The sequence below is a fragment of the Lygodium microphyllum genome, chromosome 29, assembly GCF_053477565.2.
Source record: "Lygodium microphyllum isolate KBCC chromosome 29, Lygodium_microphyllum_v1.1.10, whole genome shotgun sequence".
Classification (NCBI taxonomy): Eukaryota; Viridiplantae; Streptophyta; class Polypodiopsida; order Schizaeales; family Lygodiaceae; genus Lygodium; species Lygodium microphyllum.
Genome location: NC_141163.1, coordinates 28,724,578 through 28,742,687, shown reverse-complemented (window position 1 = coordinate 28,742,687; position 18,110 = coordinate 28,724,578). Strand labels below are relative to the sequence as shown.

General features: G+C 41.7%; 1 protein-coding gene across 4 annotated transcripts in view; it reads left to right on the top strand.

Moving 5' to 3' along the window:
- Window positions 1–4,331: 4,331 nt before the first annotated feature.
- LOC148010481 (E3 ubiquitin-protein ligase APD2-like) overlaps window positions 4,332–18,110 on the top strand; it is an 85,290-nt gene continuing 71,511 nt past the window's right edge. Inside the window, exons 1-2 of one of the 4 annotated variants that reach the window (XM_087671853.1) lie at window positions 4,343–4,582; window positions 4,662–5,271. In XM_087671853.1, coding sequence (XP_087527979.1) covers window positions 5,091–5,271 — 181 coding nt within the window. In that variant the 5' untranslated portion in view covers window positions 4,343–4,582; window positions 4,662–5,090. Of the gene's footprint in view, window positions 5,272–18,110 lie in introns of all 4 variants that reach the window. The other 3 variants (XM_087671854.1, XM_087671855.1, XM_087671852.1) reach the window with 3 other exon arrangements.

Here is an 18,110-nt window from a genome sequence, read left to right as displayed (position 1 = left end):
AGTCTATAAAATATTTTGATCCACCCACTAATCCACTACTTGTTGCAATTCTTCTATGAACATTCTACCCAATAAATATAATTAGAAGCCAAAGAAAACCCACCAATCCCATGAAAACTTAAGAACTCTATAAGTCTAACAAATATACACCCATATGATAGTTTTTTTCTCACAAGCTATGGCAACTTTCATACTACAATATTATTTGCAAAGACAATTGGATCAATGTTTGTAAAGATGAAAAGGAACCTTTTGTATTCCACAATGGCTATGTCTTCTTTTGCTTCAAACTACGTACTATCCACATGGTGTGAAGGGGATAACGATTGTGGTGGTCCCCTAACACCAATAACTTGTCGGCACTTCTTAGTCCTTAGTAACTAGTATCTTCAGTTTCTTTTGAAAGTCATGTAAAAATAGTTGCCTTGCTTGCTTCCCAAATTGTCATGCTTCACAAACTTTACTTAATTATGCAACTTTGAATGTAGGCAAACCTATAACCAACCCTTTCAATTATATCAATTTTATCCTTTGCAAATTTGCATGTCCAATGCATTTGCGATGTACCTCAATGATTGCAACCATGCCTTTGCCTTTTGCATACATAATAGCATTTATCCTAGGAATTCCAACATCCAAAGTAAACATACATCCAACTCTATTTTCTTTTGCAACCAACTTGTACTTATTGTTAAAGTTTTTCAACAAAACAACCTTTTGCATTAAATCTAACCTAAAATCAGGAAACAAGATCACCTCTTCAATGTGTATTTATTACTATGGTTTGGAAAAGACAATCCTCAATTTTTATGTTGTGAAAAAGTGTGGTATAAGGCAATGTTCATCATGCTTCATGACTCCAATTGATTATTTCTTTTATTAAGGATGGCTCATTGTCCCGCCATATGTATTTGATTAGGAAATGTAACCATGATTATTTGATAAACTCACTTGTAAAACACACACACACACACACACACACACACACACACACACACACACACACACACACACACACACACACACACACACACACACACACACACACACACACACACACACACACACACGTGCACACGCATGCACACACACAAAGATAGGTAGATATATGGATGAATGGAGTCGATAGATAGGTGTGTACTTAGAGAGAGAGAGAGAGAGAGAGAGAGAGAGAGAGAGAGAGAGAGAGAGAGAGAGAGAGAGAGAGAGAGAGAGAGAGAGAGAGAGAGAGAGATGGGGGGTGAAGGGAGGAATAGATACTTCTATTCATGTAGACTATTTCCCATTGCTTAAAGAACAATAGGACGTGCAAGCAACAAGGGATTAGGAAATATGGTTTGTATTCTCTTTGTATTCATCCTCTTAGCTATTCATGCTTTGATGTAATCCATTGTGAACCCAAGTTTCAACATAAAGTGAAACTCTTTGGACAAATATTGTTCATGTCCATGAGTTGACTTGTTGCTAGGTTTCATTGAATGCACACTTTTGACTAGAATAGTCCGTCATGGGCACCTCGTGGGAGAAACTTAAAAGTATGGCATTAAAGAGCTCTTATGGAAGGATCACAATGTCAATTGCTAGAATCATGTTGAGCCACGTATGAGACATACATTGAAAAGGAGAGATCTAGTTTTCAGCCAACAAATAAGTTAGCAAATTACCTCCTATTTATTTATGCTGTAGTAACGTAGTGTTTAAACAACAATCATATAAATTCTCTACACAAGGATTCATGCACATGTGCTAGATCGTAGGCAAGGAAGCAATGTAATAACCAATAGAATTTGGTAGCCATTGATTTGTGTGCTATGAGAAGCACGAGTGCATGCATGCAAGTATGTATGTACCTGTATGTGTATATGTACATTTGTATACCTATCAATGCGCGCTCATCATTCATGTATATATGATTATATGCATGCATGACTGTGTTTGGGAAAGCCATAAGGGATATTATGGCTTTTAACCTCTCCATAAATTTGTATGAACTATGCAATCACATTGTAAATAGAGGCTACCTATTGAAGTTAGGACTCTTTGACAAGGACAAGTGGCATGGACTTTTGAAGATTCTTGAATCTTCTTGTTTGTCATACAGTTAAGTGTCCTAAGGACATAGTAGCACAAGGACAAACTTTAATGTTATCATTCAGAGAATGCAAGATTTCACATATGGTCTAGAAAAAAGGAAGAGAAGATGGAGCGAAAATCTTAATGGACGAATTAAAGAAGGCATTGCTAAAACATTGCCATGTAGATAACTGACAAGAGTCTACGTGTATGCATGCGTATGAAAGAGAGAGACGCGCATAAACTCTCGCAAATTGTTTTGAAGCTCTAAATACATCAAACAAGCTCGTAACATTTTTGCTCACTATTGAATTGCAAAGTTGTAAATAAGTGAATGTAAAAGGGTTTCGAATGTTTTCAGATATTTGGGTTCATATATCATACATTTGTTAAAAGTAATGACTTATATACTAACAACTAACTAATGGAGACTAGGTCAAGTCTTCGAAACCACGTTGATCCTTAATAACCTTTTGTGGAGACTTCTAGATGGACAATGATCAAACCATCATATTGATCCTTAATACACCCTTCTAGAGACTCTAGTTGGGACAATTATCAAACCGTCATATATGGATTTTTTGTATTGTGAATTCTTGGAGTCATAAATTGTGGGGTAAATAAGTAGTTTGCATTCAAAAGAGAACACAATGTGATAACAACACAATTATAATATAGAAAGTATTATAATCTTGCATAGGAGAATCACAAGGATTGATCTATACAATGGAAAAGTTATTTCTTTGTGTAATTGATTTAGAAACAAACATTGTGAGCCATAGGATTACATGTAAATCAAGACCTAAAAAATACAAAAATGATGATTGCTTGTCCTCCAATCTGAAAATCCACTTGCAATTTGTTCTTTGTGCAATCGATAACATACTTGCAAACTTTCTAACTTGTAGAGAAAATATCAATTGAGCTTATGAAACCAAAATGTTATCAAAGCACAATGATCATTTGGGTTCCAATCTTGTGGCATTGTTGTGGCATCAACTAAATAAGATATATAAAATGAAAATGAGGCTCCTAAAGCTCAATAGGAAAATCAACAATGGCCTTGATTTATCTAGAACTTCAGTTAACATGAAGTGATTTAACCAAGAACCATTGGAGTACTTGAAGTTGAACAATATCATATGCTCATAAACGAAAAATGCTAAAAGAAAAAAAAAGAGCACATATTGCATGTTAGAGCATTAACCGGGGCTGGTTTTCTTAATTTCTATTGTGCTTATCTTTGATGTTTACAATTGTAAAAATTAAGCCCTTTAAAAAAGGAAGAAAAGACCTACAAAGTGCTAGCTAACAACTAGGGGTAAATTGTACCTCTTGACCCTTACACATGATGCACTGTGGTAAAAGGCTACAGTCCAACTTTTTATCAACCAACACTTCTCAAATTAGCGAATTGGGTGCACATAAAGTTCATAGTTATTGTTTAGAAATAAATCACTTTCTTAGAAAAGGCAAACAAGATTAAGCCAGGTGTTGTGAAATACTAGTCTTAAGAGTGGTAAGGGTTGGGTTGTGCCAATGTCAATAGGGTTAATGAAGGAGTATGGGCTTCCTTGCAATCACACCAGCATGCAAAGGGCTCATTAATTCGATTGTAACGGGCAACAATAAATGGTGATCATCAAACTATTTCATGCTGGCTTCATTTCATTTGTTGTGGATAGATGCAAAGTAGTTTTCATTCATTAGAACTACAAAACTCTTGCTAAACTTGTGATTTGCTCTTGTGTTAGTAGGGGTGCCGAAACCCTACTCCTCCCACTCTCTACTAGTGCGAGCAAGTGGGAGTGGGGTTGGCAAGTTCCCAATACCCCTACTCCCCCTCGATGCGACCCAGCTCCAAGACCCTTGAACATACATTTTCCCCATAGTTTTAGGGGGCTACCATAATTCAATCAAAGTGAAGGAATCTTTGCTAACATGTCATGGTGTATATGAAAAAGTTCACTTGCCCTTCACTATGGTGGTGGTGCATGTGGGAGGGCTTTAAAGGATGGGCTAGATGTGCTAACCATTACTTTACAATAAGGGCAATGCTACTACCAATGAACGATGCTTAAAGATAACAAATGATGTGACAAGGATTCATGAGGTTGATTTTCAAATGGAAATAGAATTGCTTCCTGAAGAGTGGGGCCTTGGGGCCTTCTCCTTCCCTTCCCTCCCTCTCTCTCTCTCTCTCTAGAGAGACACTCGCCACTACTTCTGTCGCACTCTTCCTTCTTTAAGAAGTTAACACCAGAAGGGACCGGTGTAAATCGCGTGTGTGCCTCTGGCTTCTCCACCCTCCTCCCGTCTCTTCCATTCGGACAGCTCAGCTCCTCCCCTGTTCAAGGACTTTGCTCCCTTCCATCTCGTTTGAAGTTTCCCTTTTAACAGGCTCTCCTGGCACGAGTCCTTGTCTGTGGGTTCCTCACCCCCGTCACTCAGAAGCTCACACTCTCGCATCGATCTCTTGAGAACCTCCTCAATTTCGGTATTTCAACAGGTATTGATCAGCACAGTTTCGCTGCATCAACAAAAGAACATTCCAGCCCGTATGACAACATAAGCATTGTAATCAGCAGGTAGCAGAGCATTGGTGCGTCGCTTCACCAAAGGCAAAAATCCAGCTTGCATGAAAGCAGAACATTGTATTGGCTGCTAGCAGAGCATTGGTGCATGAAGAAAGAGAGCTAAAACCTGTATCAGCAGGTAGCAGAGCATTGGTGCATCAAGAAAGAGAGCTATAATCTAGCTTTTGTGATAACAAATTGTATCAGCAGGTAGCAGAGTGTCGGTGCATCGACAAGAAAGCCAACATCCACCTTGAATTCACCATTCCTGGAGCCACAAGGATAGGGGAGTGTGTACACCTGCACATGAATATGGGTGCTGGCTGATCAGGAGCCATTTGCTCTCAGCTTTTAATTGCAAGTGCAGCCATTTCTTGAACCCCCGGTTCAGTTCTCGGCAGGAGTCAAGGTCACTATGCTCAGAGAAGCTCTATATTGAGAATGAGCATGAAGTGTGATCATCCGGTAACAATGGCTCCTTCCAGTTTTTGTTATCCTGCAACACGAGCGTACGTTATCCACATGAACAGGGTCCGAGCTGTGCAGCGCCGAAGAAGGTCCTGCCCCAGTAGATGGATTTTTGGCACCGTTGGCATACTTTTTTTTGCAACATTGCTAGCTGGTACTTACGTTACTCCATCTTGTGAAGTTTTTGAATGCTAGCTATCCACGGTACATGCATGAGTCATTGGTATCAGTGTGCAACTTTTTGTGCTGTGTCTGTGCCTTTGAATACTGGCATCATTTCTTTCTTTTTGTGAGGTTTTTGGGGAGAGTTAACTGAGAAATCCAAACTTTCAGTCATCAAGAAACCTGGAAGCAAAATGGACATCGATTCCTTGAGTTTGTGAAGCAATACATGAATTGTGGAACATTTCGGATTTATACAAGGAGTTTTCGCTTGATAGAGATAGTAGAATTCTACAAAAGCATGCTCTTACAGTATCTTTGTTTTCATTTTATATTGTATACTCCAGTACTACTCCCAGTGCTCTAGTATGATGGGCATCCATTTCTAGTCATTATGCAAGTGTAGTGCAAGGATTTCTGGTCTTAGGCTAGTATCTGGTTGATGCAACTGTGATGTGTAGCTTTCTGGTCTTAGCCTAGTATCTGCCAGATATGTCTGTGCCGTGTAGCTACCTGCAGTTTGAATCTTTCCCTTTATGCTTCTCTTGCTAATTCTTTTTTGCAGCTGTACTTGAAATACTTTTCCAAATATATAAGTAAAGTACAGATTGCTTGCATGCTGACAAGGGAGTGTGAGGTTTTGGTTTGAGGGTCCTTTGCGGAGGAAGTTTTGATCAAAAGAATCGGATGTTGGATTATCTGCAAGGGCAGAGAATCCGTTATGATTGACCTGTGCTAATAATTGTGAATAGAGTCTAGAGAGCAAGTAATAAATGGTCTTTGAGGTGGTCCACGGAGTTGGTTAATTCAAGAAACACCAAAGTGTGAGGGCTAGTATGGTGTGCTAATGGTTTGAGAGTGCTGTTACATAGGAGCCAAGACAGATTGTAGGTGCATATCCATCTTTCCTCCCGCAAATGTGTTGATGGATTGAATGCCTATAATACTTGCATTGGACCCTGTTAGCTGTAGACTTGATTGCTTTGTGTTGTCAATAAAATTTCATGATAATGCCAGCTACGCACAAACTCTATCAATGCCATGCCATTGATAGACCCAGAAAGGACCTCCTGGTGTTAAGAGTGCAGTGAATGCGGAAGTGTATGACCGGACTGCAAGCAAATGAACATCAGAGAAGAGGGAGAGAGAGAGAAAAGACAGCAGAACGCAGAAATCTGCAGTAGATGAATGCCGAGATGAAGAAGGCAGATGTGTACATGGGCTGTTGAATGTATCCCCACGAGCAAATGCATAAAATGCTGTGCAATAAATGTGATTGCCACATGGCATCCTATGTTTGGCCAGCCTGATTGCTCGGAAATGCTGGAAATGATGTGGCGGCTGTTAGCAGAGTATTTGTCAGCTCATGTGTGAGTCTGAGCTTGATCTGGGCTGGGCATTTTTATTTGGTATTTTAGGTTTTTTCTGGTGTGGCATTTTATGCCATTGGGGCATTTTTGTGCACCAGTCGGCCAGCATTAATGCTGTCCGACCAGCATTATTGCTCCCCACTTTTTCAGCCTATTTATACTCAGTGCTCCTCAGTCATCATCATCATCTTCACCATCTGCAGACTCTGTGGAGAGAGGAGCCAGAGCCAGAGCCAGTGCCAGTGCCCACGCAGCCAGTGACTCACTGTTGTATGCGACTGTCTCGTGTTCAGATATATGGATTCCATTTCCCGTGCATACATCTGAGTTCTCATCTGTAACGTGTTCTTTTCTTTTCTCTTTTTGTCTTGTGTTTCAGCAGTTTATTTCAGCACATGTTTATGCTTCCACCGCTGCTCCACTTCTGACATGGTATCGGTTTTCAGGATGTGTGTTTCTGCTGTGTTTTCTTGCTGATTTCAGGACTGTTTTGTACCCCTGCTGATCAGACGACTGCTGTCGCAGCCAGGCGACCTGTTTTGGGGCTGTTTTCAGCCTACGTTTTTTGCAGTCTTGCCATCGTCTGCTGCCTACGCACCCTCTACTGCCTGCGTTTTTCATCTGCAGCTGCTGGCGATAGTTTTCTACCTGTTTTTCTCCAGTTTACAGCCTGCATTTTGCTGATTCAGCATCTCTCGTGGCTGGGTGACTGTTACTTCAGGCCGTTTTTGCTGTTTTTGGCAGTTTTTGACTGTTTTTTTGACTTTTTGCAACAGATTTTGTCTCCTATTGATCAGATTTTGGGTTATATTGCATGTGAACTCTCCTTTTCTGCAGTTTGTGCTTGTGTTTTGGCTGTGTTTCCTCTCTACCTTCCATATGGCTCCTCCGTGCACTTCCACTGATGATAAGTTACATGGACCTGATTATCTCACATGGAGTGCTGTCATGAAAGCTTGGTTTGTGCAGAAGCGGTTATGGTACATCGTCTGTGGAGCTATTCCTCGACCTCTCCGTCCTTTTCCTCTTCCTGACGACTTTGATGAGGACAACCATGAGGAAGCGGTGCTCACATGGGACTTGGACGATGCCCGTGCTTACTCGGCGTTGCTTCGGTGTATTTCTAAAGCGGTCTTACCGGTGGTTACCTCCTGTAGGACATCTCCTGAAGTATGGCAGAAGTTGCAGCAGATGTACGAGGCACCTTCCACCATGCGGGCAGTCACACTTTATGGCCAGCTCCAGCAGATGAAGTTTGAGCCGAAAGATACTATTCAGTCTTTTCTTCTTCGTGTTACGCAGGTACAGGACCAGCTTCGGCACATGCAATCTGCACTTCCCGAGGCGCATCTCGTCGGGGCGGTCCTCTACAAGCTTCCCCCGGAGTTTGATGGAGTGGCCAATGCTTTCCGGGCGCAGACATCATTGACTCCTGTCAGTTTTACACATATGACCTCGATGCTTCTTGAGCATGAGACATCCTTGAGATTACAGGGGCGGCTTCCGGCACATTATGGAGGCAAAGCTTATGTAGCTTCAGAGAGGGGTGACGGGAAGAAGAAGTCGAAGGCCAGTGTTACCACTGTGGCAAGAAGGGACATTTGCGGAAGGACTGCAAGGCGTTAGCGGCTTCCAGGAAGAAAGAGCAGAAGTTGAAGCGGGATGTTGACTCTACCGATGAGTCCTCTCCTTCATCAGGCTCCGACTCAGATCCTCCGACCAAGGTGAAGTCCAAGGTGTGGAAGGGATCCTCTTCTTCGGATTGCGGGAAGGGCTTGGTGGCCCCTTCCTCGGCTGCTTTCTAGTGGTAGTGATGGGGTCATCCCTCACGACTCTCTTGTGCCAGAGAGGGAGTGTGAGCGGGTGTTCAGATGGGGCAGTCGCGCCTCATCTATACTTTTATACAGGTGCACAGGTTCCAGAGAGAGACGTCCTTGACGCATCGACTTCTGTCTAGCGGAATCAAATCTTGGAGCTGGGATTGACATCCAGGTTCATGATGAGCTGGTTATCTGACAGAGAGCGGGAGGCTTTCGTCTGGAGCTCACATGAGGGGACACTTTGGCGGTTTGGCCAAAGGCGGGGAATCCCTGGTCACCTATGTTCAGGGGCATTTTTGACAGGATGGTCTTGTATGCTACTGCGAGACATTGGTGATGGACACAGAGACATGCTATGATCTTCTCTATTTTTAGGTGTTTGGTACGATCGACATCGACATCAGGTTTTCTCCGAGGCACCTTGGTGGTGGCTTGATCACCCAGTGCTTGGGTATCCATGGTTCTACTTGGTGGTTCTATGTTGTATAGTTTCTGATCCCTTTTCATTGTACTATTGTATTGTATCAGATCACTCATGATCTGAGAGAGGGTGTTAGCAGAGTATTTGTCAGCTCATGTGTGAGTCTGAGCTTGATCTGGGCTGGGCATTTTTATTCGGTATTTTAGGTTTTTTCTGGTGTGGCATTTTATGCCATTGGGGCATTTTTGTGCACCAGTCGGCCAGCATTAATGCTATCTGATCAGCATTATTGCTCCCCACTTTTTCAGCCTATTTATACTTAGTGCTCTTCCTCAGTCATCATTATCATCTTCACCATCTGCAGACTCTGTGGAGAGAGGAGCCAGAGCCATGGCTGCCAGTGCCCACGCAGCCAGTGACTCATTGTTGTATGCGATTGTCTCGTGTTCAGATATATGGATTCCATTTCCCAGCCCTCTCTCTCTGTTATTGAGTAATTCATTTCGGTCTCAGTGAGTTGTCTGCTAGCAAAGCTCACTGGGTAATCTAGGTTGTGTTCACCGGGTTGGCACAACTAAGCTCCTACCGCAAATTTCGAAGCGTATATGTGCACATGGAATGTTAGTGTTTAGTCTGGGGCTCATAGTATCGGTGCGGTGGTTAGAGCCTTTTTTAGTTCCTCATACACGCATTGGCATTTCACAGTCCATTAGAATACAATCATTAGCTTGTATAGAGGTCTAGCAGTTAATGTATAGTTTAACACAAACCGTCGATAGTACCCGGTATGTCCCAAGAAGCATTGAACACCCTTGTAATTAGCCGGGGGTGGAAGATCGACAATGACCTTGATCTTTGAGAACGAGATTAAGGGAAGAGTGGAGGGCTGGCTGCCAATTTATAGAAAATTAGGGTTCTAGATCCTCTCCCACTTAACTCTCTCGATCCGCTCCCCGTTTTAGGGTTTTGGCTAAAATAAGCATGTTTTGGGGCTGTTTAAGTGGCTAAGAGCAATTCTTAGCACAACAAACCCCAATTGCAGCTCACATATGCAACATTTACTTAATCATGTGATTAGAAATTAATCCACATGTTAAGTGAGGTTTCAAGCATACATGTCCTCATGACAGCCCTCCCTCTTAAAATCCTTGCAATCCTCCTCGATTGCACTACCAAATGCATCAAAAGCAAAGTACTACACTGGAATTTCCATAGGGCATCATAGTCAACACAACATTGCGCACTGCTGTTCAACCATTCCATATGCCCAACATATGCTAAAAATTACCAGCCAATATAACATAATATAAGACTCACAAAGAATCTCAACAAACATTACTAGATTATCATGTGACATGTCCATTTCTCATGAGCTCAACTCATTTGGCAAAACCATACGATAGTATAGCGAAAACCAAGCATAAACCATGGCTGAAACATCAATGGCATCGTAAGACATGTTGCTGTCCACAAAACCAGCTGAATACCACTGAATATTAATGATTATACGCCGAAAACCAACATTCAATAATCAGCCCTTGATGATCATTAATTGATGCTAGACCAAGCATAACCAATGCCATACTAAGCATAACTGATTACACACCGAGCATAATGGATGCAAATGTACAGTTTTAGAGATGTAGTGAAAACCATAGTGATTTGCATACCAAACATAGTGACTAGTACAGTGAATAGCGATCTCTTGGCAAACATACTGTTCAACTACACTACCCTGAATGTATGTTGAATACATTTGAGATCCACTACTTCTAGAGCTGTCCATTACTGAGGAGTGGAGGTGCTAGCTCCCTCACAAGCATTAAGTAATACTCTGGATCTCTACTTTGCTGAACTTGATTGAGCCCGAACTAAAGTCGGCTCTAATTGGAAACCATCAAGGTAAAGCTGCAACAACTGAGGATAGTCTGCCAAGTCATCCTTCTCCATCCATTTGGCATCCATTGGTGAATAATTTTGAAACTTCACTAAGTACCTTTTGGAACCCTTACCCTTGATCTTCCTCTCTTTGTGTGCCATGATCTGCTCTGGTACCAATATTTCATCGAGCTCTTCAACCTCTGATTGAATTTCAGTAGATACATCCTCTGACACATCTCCATGAAAAGGTCTAAGCAAGCTCACATGAAAGGCATTGTGTATCCGCCAATGCGGAGGCAATTTCAGCCTATAGCATGCATCATTGATCCTATCCAACACTTGAAATGGCTCATAGTATCTCATAGATAGCTTTGGATACAATCGCTCTTTGCCCTTCACCTTTTTCAGCCGTGCCTTTTCAAATCGTAGCAATACATAATTGCCCTTTGCAAAGTGCAAAGCACGCCTATGACGATCAACTGCTCTCTTTTGCTTATCCTGTGATCTTTGAAGCGGATACTTAACCTTCTGAAAAGTTGCATCCATGCTTTCCACCTAGCAATCGGCCTCAAAGATCTTATCTTTTGTGTGCAAAATAGGGGGTACTTTCTTACCACCCTCTACCACCTCAAAAGGAGCCTTATCAGTGGAACTATGCACTATGGTGTTGTATGAAAACTGAACCAATGGCAAATACTGTTCCCACTGTGCTTTGTGGTCTGATACATAGCACTTCGAAAGATCTAACATTGTGGAATTTGCCCTCTGAGACTGACCATTAGTTTGTGGATGAAAGGATTTAGAGAATTTTAGCATTGTGCCCATGTTCTCAAACAATCCTTTCCAAAACAAACTTGTCATCCGTGGGTCACGATCACTAATGATCGACCCTGGCATACCATGATACTTAAACACATGCTGCATAAAAAGCCGTGCCTTATGATTTGCCTTTATATTTTTTCTCATTGGAATGAAGTGGGCTTGCTTATTGAACTTGCATATGATAGTCCATATCCCATCATTCCCTGTAGGTGTGCGTGGAAGCTCAAAGATAAAATCCATAGCAATGCTCTGCCAAGGCCTATCGGGAATAGGTAAGGGCTGCAATAAACCCGGCATCTTTTGCCTGTCATACTTAACTTTTTGGCATACTATGCATGTCTTGACAAATCGCTCAATATCATGCCTCATAGCTGGCCAATAAACGAAGTGCTCAACTGCCTTAATTGTGGCATCAATACCCCTATGATCCATGTAAGGAGGAGCATGACTCTCAGTCATCACCTTGGCTCTCAATTGCTTGTGACACACAGTTGTCCATGCATTATCAGAAAGCCCTCTCGAAGTACGAAATGATCATGCCTATGGCCATTGCAAAGCTGATCATAGACATTTCCAAAGTCAAAATCAGCAGCATACTGATCCTTCATGGGATCCAACTCAGTGTTATAAACCATACTGACAGCCGACAATTGAGGTATACATGACAGTGCATTAGCCACTACATTCTTTTTGCCATCTATGTACACAATCTGAAAGTGAAACATAGAAAAAAAGTTTGCCTACTGCATGTGCTTCTTAGATAACTTTGTCTGAGTCAAAAAGTAGCGCCAAGTCCGGTGGTTTGTCTGCACTGTGAAATCAGCCCCTAAGAGATAGTGGTTCCATGTGGAAAATGCATGAATTACAATCAAGAGCTCTTTCTCATAGACCTGCAAATTCCTCTTTGCACCATGGCGAACACGACTCTCATAAGCAACCACATGGCCATCTTGCATTAATACAGCCGCAATGCTGTTTCCACATGCATCACATTGCAGAACAAATGACTTCTTGAGATCAGGCAATACAAGCACAGGATCTGAAGTCATCTTTTCTTTTAATGCATCAAATGCTGAAATTTCCACTGCTATCCATTTGAATGACACATTCTTCTTCTGCAATGCATGCAATGGAGAAGCAATTTCAGCAAAGTTCCGTACATACTTCCTATAGTATGAACATAGATCCATAAAGCTATGGATCTCATGAACATTTCGAAGATGTGGCCATGAGCAAATTGCCTCAACTTTAGCAAGATCCATACGAATGCCATCACTTGATACAATGTGGCCCAAAAAGTGAATTTCATGCAAAAAGAATTCACTTTTCTTGTCATTAATCAACAACTGATGCCTACGCATCTCATTGAATACTATGGCCAAATGCTTGCGATGTTCGGCCTCATTCTTTGAAAAGACAATCATGTCATCAAAGAAAGTGCCCACAAATTCCCTATGCTGCTGAAAGATGCGATTCATCATTTTGTTAAACGTGGTAGGAGCATTCGTAAGTCGAAATGGCATGACAAGAAACTCATACAAATCAAAAGATGTTCAGAATGTTGTCTTGGATACATCCTCAGGCCTAATCTAAATCTGATGGTAATCACTTTTCAAATCTATACGGCTGAAAATGGCTGCTCCCTGCAATCTATCCCAAATATCATCAATCCTAGGGATTGAAAATCTATTCTTTATCATGATTTTGTTCAAAGCACGATAGTCAATGCCCATACGCCATGACCTATCCTTCTTCTGCACTAGAAGCATTGGAGAGCAAAATGGAGATGAACTGTGCTGAATCAACCCTTTCTCTGACAGCTCATTTACTTGGCTCATAATCTCCTCTTGTTGGGCTGCACTAACCGTGTCAGGTGGCTTATTAGGTGGGCTATTCCCAAGGATCAAATCTATGTTATGATCCTTAGGCCTTTCAGGTGGCAAGTGTCTCGGAAGTGACTAAGAAAAGCAATCAGCATACGTTTACAAAAATGACATGCGATTTCTATTCAAAGTAGTCACATTCCCAACATTTCCATTATCACTTTTATCCTTAGTGAAAACTAAGTAAGCTGAAAGATGATTTTTCATTACTTTGGAAATAGCAAAGCAGATATGATAGGGACGGATTTCCCTTTCAATTTTACATCCAAAGTATGAACTTTGCCTTTATGGAAAAGGGTCACAATCTTATCATGAGTATCAATCACTACATGTACACGATGACACCAAGGCATACTAAGCAAGACATCACATCCTTCCAATGGAGCAATAAAGAATCTTCGTTGTCCACATAACTTTGAATGTGCAAACGAAGCTTTCCAATGATAGGAGTGACCAGCTTTGCATGTCCCTTGCATGCCATACCAATCTTACCCATGGGCCCCATCTCATCCTCTCTGATGCCTAAACGGGCTGCCATATCAAGAGAGATGAATTTTGATCATGCCCCTGGATCAAGAAAAATCAATGCATGTTGATCTCTCATTTTGCCCCATGTCTTGCAAAGTTCAATACTATCTTGATTAGGCTGATCTGCCACTACATCAAGCACTAAACCAACAATATCTTGATTAGGCTGATCTGCCACTACATCAAGCACTAAACCAGCAGTGGGTTTGCCTTTCTTTCCCTTATTATCATCCTTTTCAGCTTCTTGTTTATTAGGACAGCTACATGCCATATGCCCTTCCTGTTCACAAATATAGCATTTATTTGCAGCCGTCAGCTCCTTACATTGTGCATCACTTTTCCCACTCTTTCTTTGTGATTTGTTCCTCTTTCCAGTCCTATTTTCAGATCTGCCCTGATTTTCAGCTTTATTTTCAGATTTAGCCTTTTTCTCAGCCTTTGCCTCTTTGACATGTGACTTGGCATCATCATCGTGGAATCCTACATCCTTTTCACGCACCAATGTGTTGGTTGTAGTAGGCTAGTAGCAATTTCTATAAGTTGAGACATGCTGGAAACAGTGGACTTAAGGCAAAAATCCCGAATACCCTTTGGCAAACCACAAATATACTTTTCCACCTGCTCATGGAGGGGTACTGTGCAATAAGAAGTAATTGGCAGCAATGCATCCCAAAACTTCTTATACTGATCCAAGTTCTTGCAGTCTTTGGAATTCAGCTAATTCCAAGCTATCATAATGTCTACTTCAAAGGTACTTGTCAACCAATTTGAAGCAAACATTTGCTTGAAATGGACCCAAGTGGTAGTTGACTTCCCTTGAATAAGAAATGTAGACCACTAGTGCAATGCATTTTCCTTGAAAAATGTGATTGCCTTACGTATCTTAGATGCCTCTGTGAAGTTTCCTCCGGAATAGGCTGCATCAAATTGCTGAATAAAAACAAGTGCTTTCACCCTATCTTGTGCACCATTGAAAGGCTCAAACTTCATGCTTTTGTCACCTTCATCATAGTCCTTCGGTGGACCTATGGGAGTCAAGTTATCATAACTAGGCTGCTGCAAAAAGGGTGCAGTGACTGTATTTGCATAAAAACGAGCACTATTTGAAGCACCTACATGACCAACACCAAATCCTTGTGCTTCAACAGTCCCTAGGGGTGCTGATACTGTTATGATAGAGAGCACGAGGATCGAGACACACAATGCTTCCTCATAGCAAAGAGAGAGAGAGTGTAGAGTAGAGAGTGAGCATGACGTTCTTGGGTACAAAAGACTAGTGTATCTCTTTAGGTTTTAGATAGATATACATGAAAGTACAAATGTGCTAAGGGTGTGTTTACACTCGTGCATATATAAAAGATACGATGGCACTTTATTCCCAACAGCCTCCCACCTAAAGGCAATGTGCCTTAAGAGGAGAAAAGAATCAACTAAGTCTAGGTATGTATAAAGCTGAAATACATATACCTATCTAACTCCCATCATTTGTCATCAATGAGCAAACCGCTCTGCTGGAAGACCTTTCGTGAGAAGATCTATAGGATTATCATCTGTATGCACTTTGACAAGCTCAATGCTCTTGTTGTCAAGTACATCTCTAATGAAGTGATACTTCACCTGTATGTGCTTCGTCTTTGTATGAAAGATGGGATTCCGTGCGAGCATGATAGCACTCTGACTAACTCTGTAATGCCAAGCTCTCCCGCCAGACGTGAAAACCATAAAGTCTCCTTGCATGCCTCAGTGGGTGGCAGCCACATACTCTGCCTTTGTAGTAGACAATGCAACACACTTTTGTAGCCCGGAGATCCAATAGACTGCTCCTCCTGTGAAGGTAAACACATACCCAGAAGTGGACTTTCTGCAGTCCGCATGACCAGCATAGTTTGCATTCGTAAAGCCAACGACAGATGCCTTCTGCTTTCCAAAGCAGATGCACAAATTCTTTGTGCCTTTGAGGTATCCCATAATACCTTTCACTGCTTCCCAATGCTTTTTACTAGGGTTTGCCATGTATCTGCTAACCACTCCCATTGCAAATGCAATGCCAATACGTGTAGCAACCATAGCATACATCAAACTGTCAACAACTGAAGCATATGGTATCTTGGCCATTTCAGCCTCCTCATCATCAGATGTAGGGTTGTCCTGTGCATTGAGTTTCACATATGGAGGCAATGGAACCCCAATTGTTTTCCCCCCCTCCATATTGAAACACTGCAAAACCTTGGAGATATACTCCAGCTGAGATAGATAGAGTAATCGTTTTGACCTATCTTTGAGTATTCGCATGCCAAGAATGTGATTTGCATCACCAAGATTCTTCATGTCAAAGCTGCCATGAAGACTTTGCTTCAGTGAGTCCAAGGCATGAGTATCCCTGCTAGCAATGAGCATGTCATCAACATACAAAACCAAGATAATCAAGTTGCCATCTGCTGCCTTCTTGGTGTACAAGCAGTGATCCACTTGACTTCTATGAAAACCTTGAGATTGCATAAATGTATCAAACTTATGATACCATTCTCTTGGTGCTTGTTTCAGTCCATATAAACTCCTTTTGAGTTTACATACCATCTTCTCTTTCCCTTTTGCCACAAACCCTTCAGGCTGGTGCATATATATGTCTTCATGCAGATCACCACATAAGAATGTAGTCTTTACATCCATCTGTATGAGCTCCATATCTTCAGCAGCAACCAAGAACAAAATGGTTGTCCAAAAGGTATTTCTTCCCGGAATATAACCCTATGGACTTCCTCTGTTCTTTTGGGCTATTTGTGCATGCGATCTTCCTGAAAGATAATATCATTGCTGCGTACTACTTTTCTTTTCTTGGAATCCCATAATCTATATCCCATTTCACCTTCATCACCATATCCTAGGAAAATACATTTACAGGACTTTGGCTCAAGTTTGCTACGTTCTTTCTTACATATGTGCACAAATGCTTCACAGCCAAACACTTTTAAGTGTGCATATGAAGGTGGCTTGCTCGACCACGCTTCTTGGGGAACTCCCCCCCGCTCCTCTTTTCCTCCCCTCCCCCTTGCACACAAAAAAAAAAGACATGTTTGGTGACCGATTAATCACGTGTTCGGTTGTCATAACAGACTCTTCCCAAAAACCATGGGGTAACGCAGCATGAGACATCATTGTATGGACCTTATCCTGTATGGTGCGATTCATACGCTCTGCAACTCCATTTTGGGGTGGATCATCAGGAGCAGTGAGCTCCCTCTTTATCCCTTTGCTGTCACAAAATGCCTGAAAGGCCTTGGACACATATTCCCCACCATTGTTTGAGCAAAGACACTTAAGTGTCTTATCAATTTGATTTTCAACCAATGCTAAGAATTTTTTAAACTTGTCAAGCACTTCGTCCTTGCTACGAATAGGGTAAACCCATACCTTCCGTGAATCATCATCGACAAAGGTGACAAATTATTTATTTCCCCCTAAAGATAACCTTGGCATCTGACATACATCGGAATGTGCTAACTTTAGAGGAGAAGATTTCAGCGAAAGAGACTTCTTATGAGATGTCTGTGCATGTTTACCATAAACACAATGATCACAATGCTCAAAATCAGCATAATGAAGACAAGGCAAGTTACCCAAACGAGAAAGCACTTTCATTCCAGCTTGACTTATGTGTTTTAACTGGCCATGCCACAAAGAAATACTTGGCTGCTCGGTCACGGCAACAACATGGTCACGCACACTAGATACATGGAGAGGATACAAGGTATCGCTTTTACAACCTTTGGCAATCACTCTAGATCCCTTACAAATCTTTCATTTCCCATCACCAAAGGTGGTATGAAATCCATCGCCATCTAGCTACCTTGTGCTAATCAAGCTTTTCTTGAGCTGAGGTACATGCTGAAGTGTGAAGACAAAAACATGCTGAAATTGCAACTGCACATTACCAATGCCTGCAATGTCACATGCATAGTTGTTCCCAAGATGGAGAACACCATGTTGACCCCCTGTATAGTCAGAAAAACACTCACGATGAGGGGTAACATGAAAGGAAGCACCTGAATCTAGAATCCATGTATGCATGACATCATCCGTATTTGCAAGTAAAGCATGTGTACTAA